The sequence below is a fragment of the Patagioenas fasciata genome, chromosome Z (assembly GCF_037038585.1).
Source record: "Patagioenas fasciata isolate bPatFas1 chromosome Z, bPatFas1.hap1, whole genome shotgun sequence".
NCBI classification, from domain to species: Eukaryota; Metazoa; Chordata; class Aves; order Columbiformes; family Columbidae; genus Patagioenas; species Patagioenas fasciata.
The window spans coordinates 7,841,053-7,862,889 of NC_092560.1; the positions used below are offsets into that span (position 1 = coordinate 7,841,053).

A 21,837-nucleotide genomic window follows, 5' to 3' on the forward strand; every position below is an offset into this window, starting at 1 on the left:
ACCTCTGGGCCACCAACATCATCATCTTCAGGTATCTCAGTTGGCTGCCCTAGTGTTGTACATCATTGACTGTGTAAAGGAGGAGTCTCCCAGCAGAGGGGTCCTGACGCACCCTGAAGCAGAGAGAGGTGCCTGTCCCCCTCCAACAACTGCGTGGAGCATCTGTGCTCCTGACTTCACTCATTTACATGCCTCAGGTAGGGCGATATGAAACAATCCTCGATCAAAAAACATTCCTCTGAAATACTTCAAACAGTTAATATGAAAGTCACATCTTTCCTTCAGTAGCCCTCCAAAATTAATTATTGACGCTTTCCCTGCAGCTGAAATTTCACTGAAAAGTCTCTGTCCTGCCAGTTTATAAGCTCTAAGCCACTCTTTAAAATTCAGTGAATTATTTAAACTCTGCACAGTGAATTAATCAGTTTTCAGTTTGTTTTCTAAGTATACAGAAGTAAGTGAGCAATTACTTTCAAAGAGATTTTGATAGAAACACGCAAGATCCCAAGAGTCCAGAAGTGATCAATATTATCTTTAATGCTGTGTAAAAGCAGAGGCACACATAAGTTGACTTCCCTTCATCCACATACATTTACTACATGGTATGCTGCATTTCCACAGGTCTCAAATGTAACTAATTCATACGTTTATTTCTAAGCAACTGCCCGAGCACTTGCAGCACAGCCCTGGAATCACAAGATTTTAAAAGATACACAGAGTACTTTTCAAAAGAGAGCATGTGGTCTGTCTGGCAGAGGGAATGGCTGACGACTGTAAAACAACAAGCCCTTGCAGGGGTGTCTACAGTAAATCTCACAAACTTAAGCTTTGGACACCAGGAGAGCACCCAGCAAGCTGCAGTTCAGTGAGTGCCCAGCACCTCTGGTGACAGAGGGAGAATGGGAGAAGGAAGCCCAGTGAGACCATCTCTGTCTGGGTCCAAGAGATGTGGGCTTGTGACAGGGACAATACCCAATTTTCAGGGTGTACACACAGAGCAGCCAGCTCTGGACCAGCCTCTAGGGACGCAGGACTAGAGGGTAGGGGGAACACCCCCAGCACCAGCAGAGTCTCAGGCTGCGGTGCCTGCTGCGCATATGTGGGTCTGGGGCAGAGGGAGGTGCACATCAGATATAACACGTGATCCCAGGTGAGGCATCATCACTGCTCTGGAAACTGGCACTAATATTCACTGATTATCTGCCTGAAATTACATCTTTGAAACTTGTCTCATACACCTTAGAATCTCTGGTATGAAAAAGACATTATAAACTCAGAGCTTGCTAAGAAAAAAAAAAAAAAAAAGGAACATAGGAGAAAAAAAATTCCATGCAAAGACCAACATATATTAATACATATGAGAGATACTACCTACTAGACCCAGGTCAAACAACAGACAGACAAACATAAGACATCAAATTTGAACTGCAATATTTACAGATTTGCATTATGCCCAGAAGTGTTGCTTTGCAAAATCAGAGTAAGTTGAAACTACTGTAAACAATTTTAATAATGCATTTTATCGTAGTATACATATTAAAATAAATTTATTTTAAACACTTTAATTCTCTATGAAATCCTAAATAAAAATTAAAAATGGATTACCTGCAGTAGTCTCCTTGTTTAGCCACCTGGGCCAATGAGAATAGACAGTCAATAGTTGCTAGGTGACCAACTGCTTTAGACACAGGGTGATAATGTTCACTAAAATGGCTATACCAAAACAGGGGAAAATAACAGGAGGAAGAAAAGAGAAAAAAAATCATTTCATACAGACACAAATGTACTGTCAAAATATACCCCCATGCATACTTCTCACAGCACTCCTGTGGTCTTCAAATTACTCTGAATTCAAATTTCCCAGCAGCGTATTAGCTTACAATATGAGGACACAATCAAGACGGACTCCATGCTCCATTGTAACAGTGAATTATTTTTAAGCACAAAAAAGCAGGCAAAATGAAATTCATTAGATAGCATATAAAGGTCTGCAGTTGATCCCTGCTGCCTAAATGAGGTCTATAAAAATGCCACTGTTTATCACAGTGGCAATCAAATCCCAACTGCCAATTTATTTCAACCATAATTTACAGTAAAAAAACCCGACCAACTCAAAGTGCCTGAACAAAGAAGTTGTCTACAATTTCAATAAAACATGGTATCTAAAACAGAAAACTCAAGATTTCGTTTTCCGTTTATGGTATGGCTTACCCCAGTACAATAATGGCACTACCAGGACAACACATTTTTCAGTAGAGTTCATTCTTAGTCCTCCAGAATTTATTTTTTTCCCCCCTCAAGCATTTATTTTTTCCCTCTCCTAGTCTCAAAGATAGAACACAGAGTAAAAAATCAGAAGGGGAGTGAAATTTAATAAATAAATAAATGGAGGGGTGGGGAAGAAGAGCACTTTCCTATACGCAGGTCTTTCCTTGTTATATGCTGCTATTGGACAATACTATTAAAAACAGGAAAGTGAATATTAAATGCAGAAAATCTAAGTGAAGTAAGGTTAAAATAGGTCTGTTCAAACTTACGTGGCTAATAGAGTGACAAAAATTATTTAACAGAACTATTTTTTTGGTACTGCAAAGGGAACACATCAGGAGAAGAGCGAATTGGAATGTTTTTCTAGTTTCTACCAAATTTACAGAATTGCTGAGTACCTATTAGGAGGTAAACCTTGGCATCAGTTATATCCAGTGAGACAACTTCAGAAGGAACTCATTAGGACTTTGCAGCAATGAAAAAAGCACAAGTGAAAATAAGCCAATTATAACTGCATGGCATAAGAAACAATTTCAGTGGCTCTGTAATTCATTGAAGTAAAAAAATTATTCATAACCAGACACTGGTACAACCAAAGGTATCCAGAAGTTTGAGAAATATATTTTAAACTCCATATTAAATAACCTCTGGCTAAATAGTCAAATAACTTCATTCAAAACCCTGATCTGAGACAAACATCTTCTGTGGCAGTTGTGAGGGAAAATAACTCTCCCTTTACTTTCTAGCAAACAGACTCAAAGTCAGTCGCAGGGTTAGCAGACAAAATGCACAGCTATGGAGAATCACAGTCACCCCACTGACTGTCTAAACACTGGACATTCCTAACTCAAAAACTGTAAGTAACACTGCAATTGTAGTTAGTTTTTATCATTATTCTTTTTAGTTAATGGCACACATAACAGTGAAGCCATACACTATTTCAATTAATATGAAAAGTGAATTTGGTTAACTTGTATAATACATTATTTTTTCATCTCACATACTTCAATAATAAAACTAACAGATTCAGTTTCGCTCCTTAATTTTTAAATTTTGAGAACCACTTATATCTTTAATAGTGTAAAATTTCAAATGCTAGATATATCACTGCTTGTCTCAGGACTCAGTCTGCAAAGGTCTTGCTTTAAAATGCTTTAAAGCGAAGAACTATCTTTTAATTGACTATCTTGAAAGTTCTTGTGGTCAACATAATTGCATTACCAACTTTTTTCTTTTCTTTTAAGATAAACATCTTTATTTTTCTGTGTTATAGCAAAAATAAAATAAAATAAAATAAAATACAATGATAAAACCTGACTCTATTTTGTAAACTCACTCTAAAAAATTTAACCATTCAGCATTGCAGTCAAGGACTAGTTGCTCCCGGAGCTGATTCAGATGTCTGTAATTTTCTATAACAAAAGGAGAGTGGAAACGGCTGACAGCTTTTGTGCTGGAAGACAGAGAAAAGCCAAATAGGAAATCAAGGTTACAAGCAATCAGTTACACCATCTACATGCAAAATTAGACTAGTTTTCTTACTCTATGTAAGCTTTCAAAATGGATGTTAAAAATCATTGAACCACAGAATAGTTTGGGTTGGAAGGGACCTTAAAGCTCATCTATGAGCGGGGACATCTTCACCCAGATCAGGTTGCTCAGAGCCCCGTCCAGCCTGGCCTGGGATGTCTCCAGGGATGGGGCATCCACCACCTCTCTGGACAACCTGTTCCAGTCCCTCACCACCCTCATGATGAAGAATTTCTTCCTTATATCTAATCAAAACTATTCTCTTTCCGTTTAAAGCCATCATCCCTAGCCCTATCACTACAGGCCTTGGTAAAACGTCCCTTTCCAGCTTTCTTATAAGTCCCTCTAGGTACTGGAAGGCTGCTGTAAGGTCTGCCTGGAGCCTTCTCTTCTCCAGCTGAACACCCCAACTCTCTCAGCCTGTCCTCCCAGCAGAGCTGTTCCAGCCTCTGATCATTTCTGTAGCTCATCTGGCCCCTCTCCAACAGGTCCATGTGTGTCCTGTGCTGAGGAACCAGAGCTGGATACAGGACTCCAGGTGGGGTCTCACCAGAGCGGAGCAGAGAGGCAGAATCACCTCCCTTGATCCGGTGTTTTCACTCTGTTTGATGCAGCCCAGGATATGGTTGTCTTTCTGGGCTGCAAGCACACATTGCCAGCTCATGTCGAGCTTCTCACCAACCAACGCTCCCAAGCATTTCACACCCAAGGGGCAGGTGCTGATCTCTTCTTGCTGGTAACCAATTATAGAATCCAATGGAATGGCAGGAAGATGTGCTAGAGAAGGTTCAGGTTGGAAAAGGTTCTTCATCCAAAGGGTGCTGGACACTGGAACAGGCTCCCCACGGAGGTGTCACAGCCCCAAGCCTGACAGTGTTCAAGAAGAGACTGGACAATGTACTCAGACACACGATGTGAAGTGTGGGGTTGTCCTGTGCAGGGACAGGAGTTGGACTCAATGGTCCTTGTGGGTCCCTTCCAACTCAGCACATTCTATGACTCTGTGATTTTAAGTTCTTTCTCTTTTATTGTGGTACCACATGCTATTGATTTCAATGATCTTTGTTGTGAATAAAGTGATAGTTATTGCACCACTGCCCATTTAGAAGGTTTTTAAAATGTCTTTCACAACATAGCATACATGACTAAAGTTTATATATTTCACAGAATTCTGTTCAGCAATATGCTTCATAGGTGGATGACTTTTCTGTGACTGATTGCAAAGAACTCAAAGAAAAAAATTTCACTTAAAAGAGGAAAACTCCACTGTAAGTCTGAAATAACTTAGTAAATACAGACTGTCTTGCATGGATACTAGTTTCCATTTGGGGCACTTGCTGCGTATTTACGTGTTTTCATTAAGGTTCACTTTGGCATTCCTGGGCATTCTTTTACAAAATCCAGGTTAGCTATAATTTCTTCATCATCTTAATTCTGTCTGTGAACTTTTAATACTGAATTTTGGATAAGTAAATAGAACATCACTCTGGAGTTCACATTCATTATGCCTATTTCTGGTGGTAAACATCTGTGCTCACACATTATAACATTCCTGTAACTAACCTGTTTAAATAACAAAACAAATGACTGAAAAGAAAAAAGCCAAGTACATAATTCAGTTCGTATCTGTTTCACCTACTGGAAAAAGTATTCAAAACTACCTAAAACCATGCTTACAATAACACTAAGTACCAAACAAGCAAAGGTTGTCTGTACAAATAAGTAAAATGACATTTTAAATATACTAAATTTTTGAGATACACGGATATTTGCACAGCTACCTTTACCTTTCTGAATAAAATAAGAACAATCAAAGTTTTATGAAAGATTTATATCTACAAACTACAAGCACAACTGAATCAAGAGGACAGTTTTGACACCAATACACGTACTTTGAAAGATTAAGCATGTAATGCAGTGCACTAAGGATCTACCATGTATAAACAGATGTTTTAAGAACACTAGCTTTTCAATTTGGTTTTGTTTGCTTTTAAACAAAACTTATTATGGCAATAAATTAATATAACAATTTTGGTTGGTTGGTTTTCACTTCAAAAAAACCCAAAAGAAAACACAAACTCATGGAGCAATGAGAATGTACACATAACTAATTGTAATACCAAAATACCACTGTTTTTTTCTCATATATTGAAAGAGAACAAACTTCAAAGACATTTTACATACCTACTGACCATAACCCAGTCAGATGGCACAGACGATTTATGGGAATTCCTCACTTCTACCATAAACTAAAAGAAACAAAAAGTGGAATATTACCCATCATGGGAAGTTAGGAAGACTACATAACCATAACCATCATATACCATGAAATCTGCATTCATTAGAGGAAAACCACATTCAGCGTGAAGAGACTGAGCGGACCAGAGGCTCATGTTCTCTTTCCCTGAGAAGTGAGGGTTATGACAGCACTATATCTACAGTACCTTGCTTTAAGTTTGTATCAACTTGAGGTCAGAAAGGGAGGGAATGGGCGAAACAGCAGTAATGGCAAGAGGTTTCAGTGCAGTGAAATGTACACAATGTGTTCATTACAGTATTTCACATTATTCATGTTGGTTATCTTTGCAACACCAGCCTGAGGTCCTGGATGTCAAAGAATTGAGGCATTCTCAAATAGAAGAATTCAGCTGGAAAATGAATTTCTAGCAGAGATTAGATTAACCCAGAATCTGATCACCTTTGCAGAAAACCACAAGACTCTCATCTGACAAAGCTTTTCCATTACAGTTAGTATGATTTAGATAAAACCTTCCACACCTCACCAGAAGAGCCAGCAATTGCCTTCAAGTACAAACAAGAAGAATAATCCTAACATGAGCACAAGACTCCAGCAAGGACATAGTGCACTAGTTCTTAATTTACCTAAGACACCTTGAAAATATTTGGTACTGTAGAAACCCTGAAATTGCATAACACATACAAGACAAAAAGACTGAAAATGGGTAGAAGCAGAGAGCTGCAAAGATCTGAAAACAAAACTACTGCTGCCACTAATGGTGGTGTTGATGTGCTGGTGTTAGATTTTTTTCTTCTGAGTTTCACCTCAAAACAATTAAATATGCTGTGTTTACAAAAGGGAGACAGAAAATAATATCTCATTTGTGTCTAACCTGGATGATTAACCAAACGCAAAACAGTCTGAATTAACACAGCCAACTCAACTGCCTGGTTTGTTTGTGTGGTTAGTGAGAAACAAAGTGGTTGCAGTCTTCTTCAAAACAATAAATGTGTTTGCTTTTTCATCCTTTAATTCTTAGCCCTATTAGATAAATAATTGTGGTATTAGATAAATAATTGCTGTATTAAATAAACAGGGCCCAAAGCACTGCTTAGACCATGCAGGAAGTATGTAGCCAAATGTAGTAATTTCTCTCTAAATCCTGCTCAAAATTTTTTCCTGTTCAGTGTACACTACAAATTACACTGGAGATTTCGAAACAACAGATAAGATAGACAGGGGTGGAGCCTCACATTTTGGAAAAGGTATGTGTCAACTGGATCTGCATAAGAACTCCAACAGAAACTTAACCAATATAAGTTAACAAACTGTAGGCTGACTGAAAATCTAACCACATGTTCATAATCATGGGTTTGGGGACACACATGAGGGGCAAATAGTCCGATTTTTCTTTTCCCTCTTCAAGAAGGTCTATTCCCTGAACAGATGTTTAGAGTGGTGTGATACACAGAAAAAGCTTCTGTCAGCTTCCCTCTCTCCAGAACTAGGAAACCATAAACCTGCTTCTGTCCAGGTTTGTTGCAAAGAAGTGTTTGAATACTACATCTATCAGACTGCTGCAATGACATAAGAAGAGTATGCCACACAGATCTGAGTAAGAAAGAGGTCAATGCAAGGAGACTCTTATTATGTCTATGCTCTGTTCCTCCCATGCAATTCCCTTTCCATTACTTCCAATGACCATCTTCTCTAACTCTACTGCCTCTTTTGATGTCTCTGAAGCACTCATACCAGATACAATTAAATAACCGACATCCATGACCTCTGCAGCTCCTTTCATGAATTCACCAAGAAAGATCTCTGCCTGCATGGTTTCTCAGTCATCCTCAGCTACAAAGGCCTTGTCTCTTAGAAGTGTGTGTAATGACTAGTGGTTTCTGAAACTCTCTGTACAGTTCACTTCTGAATATTTTCTCAGATGCGCTCCTCTCTTTGATCAACTCTTCTCTTCTTTCCTTCACACACATGTCATCATCCACCTCTTAAACCAGCCTCTCTGAGAGAAACCTTTCAAGTCCTGACTCTTCCCTTCCTCACACAATACATTTACATTTCCTCTTGGACTTCAGCATCCATGCTGACAGCCCACCCAGCTCTTCAGCCACTTGTTTCCTTTTCTCAAGCTCACCATGAAAAGAAATACCCACCCAAGGTCTTTATCAAACACTGCTCTAATTCATCCCTTCTCACATCCCCTCGCGCTTTCAGCACTGCGTGTCTGCTCCCTGCTGTGTCTCTTGGGTCTTTCTCATCTTCCAAGGTCCTCAATGCGACAGTCAGCTGCTTCCAGCTCCTTCCCTCCTGGTTCTCACCGATTCATCTCTTTTACACCCAATTCATTTGGTTTCCTAACTCTTTTCCCAGTTTTCTGGGGAGTTTTCACCAGCCTTCCTACTCTCAGTTCCCAAAGGACAATGCTGCACAACGCTATTCCTTGCTCCTTTCAGTTTTGCCACAAATTTGGCAGAATCTGTGGTCTCTTTTTCTTTTTTTTTCTTCGTTGAACTTCTCAGCTCACGTGAGTATGGTCTGCCCACACTTGCACAGCATTCACCAAACAAAAGCTCCAGTCCACAACCACCATTTCAAAGAATTAAAATAAAATAACATTTATCATTCTTTAATACTGCTCCTCTTCTCTCCCATCTTTCAAATTACAGTCTTAATCAGTACATACAAATCATTTTACCATTCTTCAAATTATCCTAATGCTGTGCTTCCTGGATCTCTGAAGATATTTCAGCACTTAATAGCCACATCATTAACCTTGGAAGAATGAAAGTGTTTCTACACATACAGAAAAGCAAAGCATTAGTGAACAAAATTTAACTGCACTAATGTGTGTTTATTATTTAAATCACTAAAGCAATTGACTTAACAAATAAAAAAGTGACACTGTCACAAAACTGTTCTTTAAAATTGCACAATATAGTCTCACACTAAATGAAGAGAGTTCTAGTTAAGCCTAACTTTTAAGCTGTTTTCTAGACAAGCAAGGGTACAGTCATACATAGTAGATACCATATTACCTCTTGACCAGAAACTGTAACATACTCTGCAGAAGGATTCTTAATCTGTTTACGGATGTCTCGCAGATGCAATTGGATTTTAGAAAGCACATCCTGGATCTCCTCCTTTTTCTTTCTGATGACAGGGAAGTCTGTAAGGTCCTTGAACAATTGGGTTTTATCTCCAGTCCTGTCCATAAGAGACATAAGATAAAATAATGGTAAAACCAAAGATATGTTCTGCAATTCTACTGGCTGCACCCTTATTTTCGTTTTTCTCATTTAACACTAGCTTTATTCCCTTGTAAATACAGCTTTTGTGTTACTTGATCTCAGTAAAGCACATTTATCAAAAGCTGCATTTTGTATACAAGCTCTAAGAGGCTACACCAAGATACGTTACCCCCGCCCCTCCAGTGTATTTAAAACCAATATATTCCTGTTCCTTTTTGCTCTGTCACATGATGCTCGTTCTTCTGTACCAAACTCTGCTGACTTTTTTTTTTTGGTCATCTCTGAATGTGCATTCTGCAGCTTTTTATTTGTTCTCCCTTGGTCAAGAAGAGCAAGACAAGGAAACACAAGAAAGCTCATTTTCTTCTGTCTCAATCCCTAATTCTGGAATGCAACTGCTGCGCTAATCTGGAGCATCCTAAATGCCAACAATATCTTTATCATTATTAAATGTGAAGCTCTATGTAATGTCTGCATAACATGAACAAAGATTTTTGACATATTTAGAATTTGGGCAACTTTGGCCAGACTTTCATAAGGATTGCAAAGAAAAATCCCTCCAATAAGGCCTTGATCAAAGCAGAATGACATCTGGAGTTTCTCAGAGTTGTTTCTTTAATTTCTCAAGAAATGATTAACCATAGCATTTTTTAATACATGCAAAACAATGCTCTTTTCTAGTCTCAACGTCAGAAAATGACAGAGTTGTTCTGGCTGCAGTACATCAGCTCAGGCTGAAACGTGAAACAGACAATGCCATTCAAATGTTTAAAATTGGGAAGCGGAGTAAGCTATTAAAAATATGGTTGTCATCAAAAATAACAAAAATTTAACTTATCCTAATAAGTATCAGGCAAGCAATAAAAAGTATTGCAATCAGCCCTAAGTTAATTGGAATATACATTTGTGTTTCAGAGCAAATAAAAAACTGTACCAGTTAATTACATAATTATCCTGAAATCTAATATTTGGAGAGCAAGTAATTAGCAAACTCAAAGTAATAAAACCTGGAAGTAATAAGAATTCTAATATTCTACCTACTCCAATACTCGTTTGCCTGAGAATGAAACTACAACTGGAGACAGTGAACAGACAGGTAACACAAAGCTGTGCTTTGGTTCTGCACTACATGGATGTTGTTATTATATAAGTCACAGTAATGATGCCATTTTAAAATACAATACTAATTTTTAGAAATGATTTTGTGTTAATTAGATCTGTTTCCATGGGAATGCTAGGAAAGAAGATCACCACTAGCCAGCAGCTGACAGTGAGGACTGTCACTGCTATGTGATGGCTATCAAAAATTTAAAAGTTGACAGTTTAAAAAACCCCAACAAACCCCAAAAATCTTGAATCTTCTGAAAAACTCTACAGGATTTTATCCAGACCACATAATAAAAGTAACGCATGATGCAGTATACATGTCTATGCAAATGTGTGCGTGCAACTATGTAGAGCAGTCATTGTGATTTTGATGAAAGATTACTGAGTACAAATAATACTGACATACAAGTTTGAGATATATAAAGGGTAAAAGATAAGTTTAGTCATCTTGACTAAATGCAAATTAAATATATGCATTCTGCAGATTAATTATGATACCGTCCCATTATAATATTGTATCTTATTTTTGTATACTGTTCTAGCCATCATCCACAGTGACAGAAAAAGTCCATATTTTAAATTTACCTACAGTAAATTGGATAATCAAGATACAGTCTGTTTTGTCATAACCTGCCACAACTATAATTGGATACCATGCATCAGCAGAAATCTCATAATCCTGTCCAATGGGCATAGCAAATATCCTACCCTTCACAGCTTCTAAATTTATACACCTTGCATCTGTCTCTAATTCAGAAGCAAATAAATAAGTTCTTGGCTTTACTTTTTAGATTTCTTTAATTTTACATCTCAGTTGGAGAAAAATAAAAAATATTTTCAAAATAAATTGGATGTTTATTTTCAGTCTGTTTTTAAAATAGAAGACCAAGTCTATGCTACCCCAATATAACTACACATTAAACTATGTATCACATCTTTCGTCAAAGAATCTCTAGGTATATCACAGTCAATTATATCTCATAATATTACACATGAGGAAATGTCCAAAGTTAAATGAAACTTTCTTGTAGCAGGGAAGTTTGGGATGATCTGGCTACAAAGCTGGATAATACTCCTTTTGTGTCCAGAATGTCCTCTCAATGCATTGTGTAAACAAGAACTACACTGAAAGGAGACCAAAACCCTCTGAGGTCAACTGCTCGGAAAGGCTGGCTGTGCAAGCCGGACAGACTGCCTCTGTGCCTAGCACCATGAGTGAACCTTTTTCAGAAGATTTTATACTGCCCCCCTTTTATTTTTTCTGAAAGACAGTGACTTTTACTGGCCATAAGGTATTCCTCCTAAATCCTGTCTCCTGAGAGGTTTTTACACATCCCGCCCACACCGAACTCATGCTCTTGCTTTACTGTTCTGCATTTAAGCCTCCTGGTGTCTTCCTGTGGTTAAAACTAGGATGTAGGGGTAACAATGGAGGCAGCAGTTCTTCAGAAGAAAGAATACACAAGAAATTATTTAAAGACACTTTCCTTTATAATGCATATTCATTCCACCTTAGCATCATCTTCTTTTGTCTACCATTTTTTCCCTTGGGTCAACGAAGGGCAGAATTAAGACAAAAAAGGGTAGATGGCGCCCATACTTTACGCTCACCTCTCCAAGACTGCAGGGAGGCAATTGCAGGGAAAAGTCTGATCACCCAGAGCCTGCGGCCACTGCTCATTTAGTCACTTTCTACAGAGAGTCCATAAACAGGGCACTAACCCCAGAAATGCTCTCAGGGGTACAAATCACACAGGCTACAGGGAATCTTCAGCGGTACCAAACTTCATATTCTCTGTCATTAGCACGTAAAGACACTATTAAAAAAAAGGTGTGGGATGTTCAAAGCTTTGATGAATTTTCACAATAAATAGTACAAGGCACATTCATGACAGCAGAGCAGCCACTCTGCTAAAGGTCAAGTCTCTCTTCAAAAGGAATAGCTTCTCTATTAAAAAAAAATAATTAAAAGTTTGTTAAACAAATTAACCTAAGCAAAAGATATTTCACTCTAAATTCATTCCCCAAAACAACTGCAAAACTTTAAAAAAAAAAATGCAGCCTGAGGCAGACACTCACTAGGCAAAATACTTGGATGCCTTGTTTAGTTTTTTAGAAAGCATATAAGCTGTAGAAAACAACCTCTGCTTTAAGTGTAAGTAACACGTACATACATAAATATAAACAAACAAACAAAGGTGTAGTAAAACAATACTCATAATTCACATAACTGAATACATTCAGGCAGAAAGCATAAAAGGCATGGAAGATCAATCTGTTTTCTCTACTTACTTGGCTGCTTCTTCATTAAGGATCTTTAAATAATGTTTTACTGGGGAGAGAAGTTCTGGGATTTCCAACAGTGTATTTTGTAACAGAGGACTTTTCACATCAGAATGTATGACTGGAACAAGAGACAGAATTTCCAAGTCCAGACGAGACAGGGTGCTGACTATCAGGAAGAACTCTTGTGTTGAGCACTGAGAAGGGAAGCAATGTCTAAATCATTACAAAGTACTATATTTTCATTAAATCCTACAGGTTCTTTTGTGGGATTTTTTTTTTTAAATTGGACCAAAATACAATTAAATTTATGGACTGTAACACAACTGCAACTGTGTACTAACTGTTTCAGCGCTGTTAGGATTCAGTCAAGAGCTGATCTCCATTATTTCTGTTGCTGAATGGAGAAGAGTAACACACATGCAGTAGACAAGTAGGAGAAAGAAAGGGCCCATAATGGGCAATGAGCAAAAAAAACAGGTTGAGTAATTTTAGGAGTACCACAACTTGTCCGCATGGGCTTGTGCATCTATGTGCTGTTATCTGAATTCCCAGGTCGCTGTTTTGGCAAAAGAGGGTTTGGAAAGACAAGGTCAGGTACAGAGAGGGAGAATCTTGGGAGGACACAGCAAAGAAAAAAACAAAAACATAAAGAGAAAACCCGCAGTCACTGTTTGAAGTGCTTGTAGCCATTGACAGCTTCAACCACTGGCTGGTTACTCCCAGGTCCATGTGATGAGGAGATGAAGGAGAACAGCCTAACCTGATCTTCGTGTTTCATCCTCGCTCACCAGCGTTATGAAAGACATTTTTCTATCTTTTTCAGGCAGTTAGGCAGGGTATCAAAAGGGAATCTCCCAGATTGGAGCCAATAGCACACATCACTTTCAGAGCTTGCTTCACGATGTCCACAGAGTAGGAGCATATCGGTCCCCCAAAGCAGCTTCTCACCAAAAGCAACGGCTTGTAAAAGAGAAAAACCTCTCTCTCTTTAACCATTGATATTACTTCTGATGCAGCTCCAGTATTTTACTGTTAGATTCTAGACACTCTTCAGTGTCAGCATAGTTTACTACCTTTAGCTGATTTTCAAGAATTATCAGTCAGGGTCTAGATTTTGCAAGCCGTTAAGAACTGTAACAAAACAATCCACCTTCTGTCACACTCCTAATGCCCCCACTCCCGTGTCCCATTCACCTTTCAGTTACCTAAAGTACTCATGCCCAACCTATAAATTAGGTAATACCGATGCTGAAATGGTCTTTACAGAAGTAAGTTTGCATTTGTACTATATCATATTTGCATACCAAATGGAAACCCAGTCCTATGAGACACTTCATGCCTTCAAACCCTGCTGAATTCAGTGGCACTCCAGCACATTTCCATATCAGAAGGTTTGAAAAAAGTTGTCCATAAATGATTATGCTGATATTTTTTCATAGTTTACTCATCTGTAGAAACATTCTTCAGCATTCTGGACTTCTCCCATCGGTCAACTGACAACACTGAAAAAAAAGGTTTCTTTTCATCACCTGAGAATGCCAGGAAGGGAACAGAATATATTGAATGCTTCTGTTGCTATATTCTTTGTATGCCACATCCTTCTCTTCCTACATTTTTTTCTCTCTCCTACCCAAGCAACATGCAGTCCAGAATTTAATTTCCAGTCAGTACTTTGTGGTGATCAGTACAACACTGATTACAGCACATGTAGGCTTCAGTGAATCACTATTTCATAAAACACATCTACACTTTTATTTAGTTATCCCTTCTCTTTCAGTTTCTCCCCAGAGGTAAATTTTTCTTTCTCTTTCCATCCTACACTCACAGACAAGAACTAAGACAATTCTCTCATCTATTACACTCTAGTTGTTTCTTCCAAATAACTTCTGTATCCAAACACAGAAGCAAGTATTAACAAAAATGCTGGGCTGGGAAGGAACATTTTCTCTCCCTCCCCACATATGTAAACCCTAAAATAAGCTTTTTATGTAATGTCTACTAGCCTTTCCGAACCTGAAGACCATCTCAATGCAACCTTCTGAAAACCATTAAAAAATTACATTAAGGTCACAGCCTTAGTCCTCTTCTCATTAAATACATATTGCTACTGTCACCAGTGATGGAAGAGTGGCCTCCATGCTGCATAAACACAGAATAAAGGCTAATTGCTGTGTTCGCTGGTTTGCTCTGTCATAAAGGCTATCACACAAAAACAAAAGAAAAATAATTCCTAGACATTTAAGATTTATTGAATCACATATGTAAATGTAACTGAAGTTATCATAAAGCCGGCAGCCAGTATCCATTAGATACCCTCCAACTAACCTGAAGCGTGGCTGTGTGCTGAAGAACTGAACTACAGGCAAGGTTGGTAGATACTGGACTCAAGGAATACACAATTCAACCATGATATTTCATAACATCCAGGAAGGCCAGAGAGATTAGATTCTGAATGTTTCTGGAGAATCTCAGCTTATCTTTGTTTCAGATCCACAGAAGTTACAGACAGAAGGGACTCATTAGGTGGTTTTCCTGAAACTGCTCAATTTTTCTGTGTGAGTTTTCTTTTTTTTCCCTGTTCTCAGGCCCTTTTATTCCAAGAAACTACGTGCTTACCAATTCCCTCCAGAAACTAATCCATAAAGCAGTAAGTATCATCATGTAAAAGTTTTACCTGATAGCCTAAATTTCCCTTCCATTAATCCCAGTATCTCTAGTTTTACTCTTTTGTATCACACTAACTCAACTCCCTCTTTGCTGTTAACACCCTTCAAAAAAATCTCTAAACCCTCTGTTCTCCTTTAATCATCAATTTAACCAAACTACAATCTTTTAATCTTTCTTCCTAAGCAATCTAGTATTCAGCCTCATGAAAACTTTGGTTCTCCCCTGCACTCGCTGCAATTTATCAACATCTTTCTGACAATCTGGAACTTACTTCTTCTACCTTGTGAAAGCTCTGACAACAAAATAAAACAAAATAAAGCAGTAAATCTGTCAATAGCATTTTGAGACAAAGCACAAAAGAAAGGCCTGAAAGACTAAACAAATGATGAATTCAGGCTTAGACTCAAAGTAAAATACAGTATGACTGACTCCATCATCACCATCAACCTTGATGCAGATAAAGGATAAAATTCTGCAAGACTTCCCTTGACTACATAATGCACTCAAAGAGGCAAAGGCTGAAGCCCTGCCATGCGAAATTGCAAAGTAGGTCCCTGACAGACAGCATTATGGGATTCATAGGAAAACAATGTCCAGAAAAGAGGAATGAGCAAATACGGACAGTAAGAAATACATCAGTTGAACAGGTGATGTTTGTTTGGGTTGTTTTGGTTAAACTGTTCTTTAAAAAAAGAAACCAAATAGGGACTTAGTTAGAACACTATCTATATGGGGGGGAGGGAAGGAAAAGATTTTAAGAAAACATAAGAACACCCATCTGAGGTGTTCTTCATTAAGGGTTGTGAGGCCGGTAAAGGTGTGGCTTCAATAAGGGGAGGAAAGTAGATTTCAAGGCAGTGTCACCTAGAAAAGAATCAGCAGGATTAAAAAACAAACCAAACCAAACCAACCAACCAAACAAAAACACAAACAAAAACAAACAACAAAAACAAACAAACAAACAAAACAAAACCAAAAAACAACAAACCAAACCCAAACCACACACCAAAAAATCCCTGAAACTTGGACATGTACAAAAGAAACCATCAACAATCCTGAAGGTTATAATGAGACTGCTCAAAGGATGCTTAATGAACACGCTGAAGCTTCTCAAAGCAAGTCTGATAGCCTATATACCATAACAGTAATCTAATGAGCTATAGTACCTTTGGAGAATGGGAAATGCAACACGCTTTACTGCAAACAACTCTGTTAAACACAACATTTCCAAGAAAGAGGGTGAACATAACCCTTTTGTACTTATTCAGAGTATTACGGTTTCCCCTGGCTTGATTTTAGTAACGCTGCAGGACTTTGCATCTAAAAATTTAATGGCTCTGTTGCAGAAATGATTTACTAAGCAAACAGGTAACTTGGAACAGATGCATTAAAATAACTCCAAAAAGCTGGACTCCGTTTAAGTAGGACTGATTCCATTTAAATCCTAAGTAACCTTACAAAATACATATAACTGATATAAATTAGAAGCTTTTAAAATACAGTAAAAAAGGTTTACATAAAGCAGTATTAATAGCCTTGCATTCACGGAAGATTCTCATGAGCTTGTTCAATGCTATTTTGGAAGTTTGATTTTGAAATGCTGTCAATCATGGCTAAAGCTTCTCTGGCACTAGAAAAATAACCTGAGTTGACAGGGATGACAAACAATAGTTTCAACCAGCAGTTTATCAAACTACTAAAAATGGTATGGCTGCCATTGAGAAGGATGCATGAAAGATGCATAGCAGTATGCCAGCTCTAACATCCTTTCAACAACAACACTGAAAGCAATTCAGTCTTGTTTGCACTAGTGAAATTGTTTCCAACAGATATAAAAGGAAGCCACAGAGACCCACAGCTGACAGCCATTGACTGATCCAAGTTAAAAGCATTTCAAATAATGAAAAAAATTGAATTGAAATACACCATACATTTATCACTCCTCTAAAACTGTAATAGCTACCTTCATGTTTTTAGCATAGTGAGCACACTATTTTTGGTTTAAGAAAAATGAGGTATTTTCATTTAAAGGTTACTATGTCCCCTTGTTACAACACTATTTATATAAATCAGCTTAACAGGGAACAATTTGCCCAAATCAGTACTTAGTATTTCAATTCTAAAAATATCTGTGATGCGCACTGTCTAAAAGATTAAAAGTATAGTATATGCAAAATGTGCATACTTCTATCATACAGGAAAAAATGTATAAAAAATGGAGATATGTGGTAGATAAAAGTCAATAATATATTATGCTATGGTAGAATTTATTTTAAACATTCCATACAAACATTAACTAATTTCTTGAGCATATATAGCAGGTATTGATTTCACAAGAGAACAAAAATCAGAAATACAACATTTTTCTCTGAATCCTCTGAAGATCACGCCATCTTCAAGGAAGTATCGAACATACCTTCCAGGGAAGGGCACATTTTCAGCATCATTCTGATGGACAAGTTTATGTGAAAGATTTTAAAGACTGAGCTGAGCAGCACCCTTCTCGTCTGACGAGTCTGAGCGTGACAGTGAAGCAGTGAAGTATTCACTGGAAAACTGAAAGGCAAATCCCACCACAAGGCTGTAGGCAGCCAGGCAGCGAGTACCCCCCTTGTAGCAACTGCCTGCTTTATTTCACACAGGTGAGCAGCCTGGGGAGTGGGAAGCAAAGTTTTAGAGACCGATTCAGAACTGAACAGGTTTTGCCAACTGCTGCAACTGGTGAGGAACTCCGAAGGAGGAAGAGCGTATGGCTGAAGTTAGGAGCATAACAAACTGAAATGACATTTTACTATTTCACATGCCCTGGTGAGGTTTGATTATTGACCTCACTCCTTATGTAGGAGTTCAGTGAAACAGTTTCAGTTTAATGTGCTCTGTAAATTCAATGACCATTTGTTATGATGACTACTGTCCACTTTGGTGACCGAGCATTAGTTAAAAAATAATGTTTACTGAGCAAAGGGTACAAATAAGATAAACATTAATGGATCAAGCCTGTATAAATATTTATCTTCTGAAACACACGATGTGAAACCAGGCACGAAACTGGCAAGCAATATCAGGATGGCCCAGTAGGACACACTCTGAAAGTACTGATGGCATATTTACTCTGTAGTGGTTTTTAGACCTACTCAACCATAGGTCTCTGATTGTTCCCTTGCCATTCTGTGTACTCCAAGGCAAGGCTAAGCAGTCACCAGTTTAACTGAGACAAAAAAATTAGGGTCCTGCCATTCTTATCTCCCTGTCCTGAGATGCAGATTACAGATGCATGTGGTCTAAATTTTGGTGGGTCTCTCCGGGGCTAGAGGGCATGGCAAAACTGGTTTTGAACAACACTGAGCAGTGTGTCTTCCAGAAAGATCTAATTCTGCGACAGGTCCAGGCACTATTTAGACAAAGCTCTTGACAATTCCCTGTCTCTCAGTTTCCTTTTGAACTCAGCTTCTGAATGCTACCAAGAAGTCTTCAAACAGTTCATCTCCAGACATCCTCCTCTTGCCACAGAGAAGGGTGAGGCCATTCTGTTGTTGACAGCGTTTCTGCCTGGCAAAATCTCAGGTGCTGGAGCTGAAGGAACTGAGAAGAACAACCAGTCCTTCTGTTAATTCAACTCTCCATAGCAACAGTGCCATTGCTCTTGTCCCCTTAACCATCCCATAGCCCTTTTCCAGGCTGGGACAAACTCGAAGATGGTAATGTGACATCCAAGGTAATAGCCAGCTCCCATCACAAGAATGCTGTTCTAAAGCCAGATTGCTCATACCTGGGAGTAGATCAGCAATGGCTTTTTGTAGTTCGGGGTAATGGGAACTTGTGGAGGGTCAGATGATGCTACACTATTAGGAGAATTATTAAAAAAAAAAAAAAAAAAAAAAAGACCAGAAAAAGATATAATGATGCTATTTACTAGAGGAGCTCCCATAAGGATGCTTTCCCTTGCAATTCAGTTCCAAATAATAGCTTTGTTTTGCTGCATTTTTTTTGTCAGTGTCCTCTGGAGGTTACTGGTGCAAAGTAATAAAAATAGAAGTTCTTCAATAGCTGATCTGAATGAAAGATGTTTGGAATGACTGAGACAATCCAGCCACCTCTGTACACTTCAGGGGTCTCCCTTTGTGAAACATACATCCTAAAATACTAATGCCACTGAAGCCTAAAGGGTCTAAAGCATGAAACACTTGTCACATTCACCTATTGTTCCTGCAGTTGACACTGAATTAACAAGCCTGCATTGCAGCATATTCCTTTAGCTGGGCCACCAGTGTGCTCCACTCAGCATTTTGGAACCCTTGGCAGGAATGAAATTGCAGGGAATCTCATTTTGAACACATGGGAGCTGGATATCTGGCATTAACAGAACTGGAAAGGCTCGTAGAGGGAACTGAAATCACAGCACTTACTGGATATTCTGAAAAAAAATTAAAAAAAAAAAAATCAAGAAAACCAGTTGATGTTCTTGAAAATGTAGCTGCTTTGCAGAGACCTTTCTTCAGGCTCCACACTCACTGCCTGTCTAGACTGTGGGATCTGTTTCCCAGAGTCCGCTTTTGATTCTTTATTCAAAACAGACTCTGTCTTTCGGGGACACTGTCATCTCCTGAAGATCTTCAGTGCTTTGGGCACTCTCCACAGTGTTCTGCTTGGATGACACTAGGTTTTTACCAAGGGAAATTCATCAAAGGGAAAGTGTGTGCTTGGCGATTTCCCCCCCTCCATTTACCCTTCTTAAGGATTCTCCCAGAGCATTTCTCCTCTCTGGCAAATTCTTTCCAACATCTGATCCACTAAACATACATCTACACACTACAGTAGCTGTTTTTGTTAGGACAAAATACATTGTCACCTCATTCCAAAAAATACATGAAAAAACAGGGCCTCTGAAAGGTTCCATATAAACATTGGCTTTAAATGCTGAAAAGGCTAAGCAGCCCTATAACAGGAAGGAAAACCTGAAGAAACAGATATAGGCTAGTACCAAAAAAAAAAAAAAAAAAAAAATTGAGTAATTGCCAGGATGTTGTGAAATACAGATGTATACGTACAAACCTTATTACATATCATTCAGCTTCAAATGAGTCAAACTATTAAAAAGTGAATTATCTAATTCCAGAGAGTTTTGTAAAAGAAGAGTTTTATCATGCGGATTCCATACATTTTAGAGGATGTTCTCCATCATGCTGCACACTCCCTCTTTTCATAAACTTAATTATGGCTGGACCTCTGTATTTGTTCATGGAAATATGCAAGTCCTTCCAGGTGCCTGACACTGCAACACGTCATGACTTTAAAAATAATACAAGAATTGAGTTTCATATTTCCAGAGAGAGGAAACCTTTGTGATGTATCATCCAAAGAAATTACAACTTTGCTCCCCTACCCACCTATTCCTTCATCTAAAACAAACTGTCAAAACCTCTAAATATAACAGTGAAATAAAAGAATATGAGTTACTGCATAGGTGCTATTAGCACATTAATCTGCTTCAACTTAGAATTGTCAGTGTCTTATTACAAGTAATTCTTATTAAAATGTGCAACTGAGATCCAAATTACAGAATTTATAAACAAATTAACAGTAATTTGAAAACATCTAACTACAGCCAAGTGGTTTCACTTGCAAGTGTGATTTTAGATAAGCATACAGAATGCAATGCATTGTTTTAAAGGGAAATAACTTACGGCACAAGGACCTATTGCACCATCCCTTCTCACAGAATCCAGCCACTAAACGAGTACTGTAAATGTTTATACTCTCAGCATTAGCTATACAGTATATGTATTCTAGAATTCAGACATTTCTTTTATCATTGTATCACTGATAACAAATAAGATTGTACTATAGGGCAAAAATATTTTTTATAAAGCTGCATCCCTTTATTACGTCAGACTCAATCTTGCTAAGACAAACATATTTTTAAACAAAGATGCAAAAACTATATAAGTACATTAAGACAGAATGACGCCATTTAGAAAATAATAAATTAGGGTAATTATGGGTATACCTTTTTGTGAAAAACACTGCAGAGGCCTCTCTCTAAATCTGGCAGCTTACAAAGAAGATTTCGAATACGATCAAAGACAGTGGATTCTGACATCAGAATTTCAGACACAGCATCAAGTCGGGTATTTATTTCACTGTAAAAGAATAATCAGAAGATCAATAATAAAACTTGTGCTTCTGTTTTGTTTTTTAAACTTTGACTAAGGCCATATTCTCATGAACAGGTAAGTAGAACAATTAAGAAATGCAGAGAATCTTATGCTTTCGTTCAGGATGCAAGCAAGATCCTGGATATAAGCTCATTATTCCCTCTCTATGTTTGAAACTGCCAAATATACACTTCAGTGCCCACGTCTACATGTTCTTCTAATGGTACATAACAAGAGCAACACTGAATATCCAACTCTAAATTTGCAGGCATGTAGCTGGGGGAAGGGCAGGAGGAGTTTACATTTGAACTCTGTGTAGCAT

At 38.1% G+C, this 21,837-nt stretch overlaps 1 protein-coding gene across 5 annotated transcripts in view; it reads right to left on the reverse strand.

Moving 5' to 3' along the window:
- Window positions 1-21,837, reverse strand: part of MSH3 (mutS homolog 3) — a 133,459-nt gene that overhangs the window by 37,144 nt on the left and 74,478 nt on the right. For all 5 annotated transcript variants that reach the window (XM_071802577.1, XM_071802576.1, XM_071802575.1 and 2 more), the window contains 6 exons: window positions 21,368-21,500; window positions 12,700-12,887; window positions 9,088-9,256; window positions 5,983-6,047; window positions 3,605-3,721; window positions 1,606-1,713 (listed from right to left, as the gene is read on the reverse strand). In XM_071802577.1, the coding sequence (XP_071658678.1) occupies window positions 1,606-1,713; window positions 3,605-3,721; window positions 5,983-6,047; window positions 9,088-9,256; window positions 12,700-12,887; window positions 21,368-21,500 (780 nt within the window). The remainder of the gene's footprint in view (window positions 1-1,605; window positions 1,714-3,604; window positions 3,722-5,982; window positions 6,048-9,087; window positions 9,257-12,699; window positions 12,888-21,367; window positions 21,501-21,837) is intronic.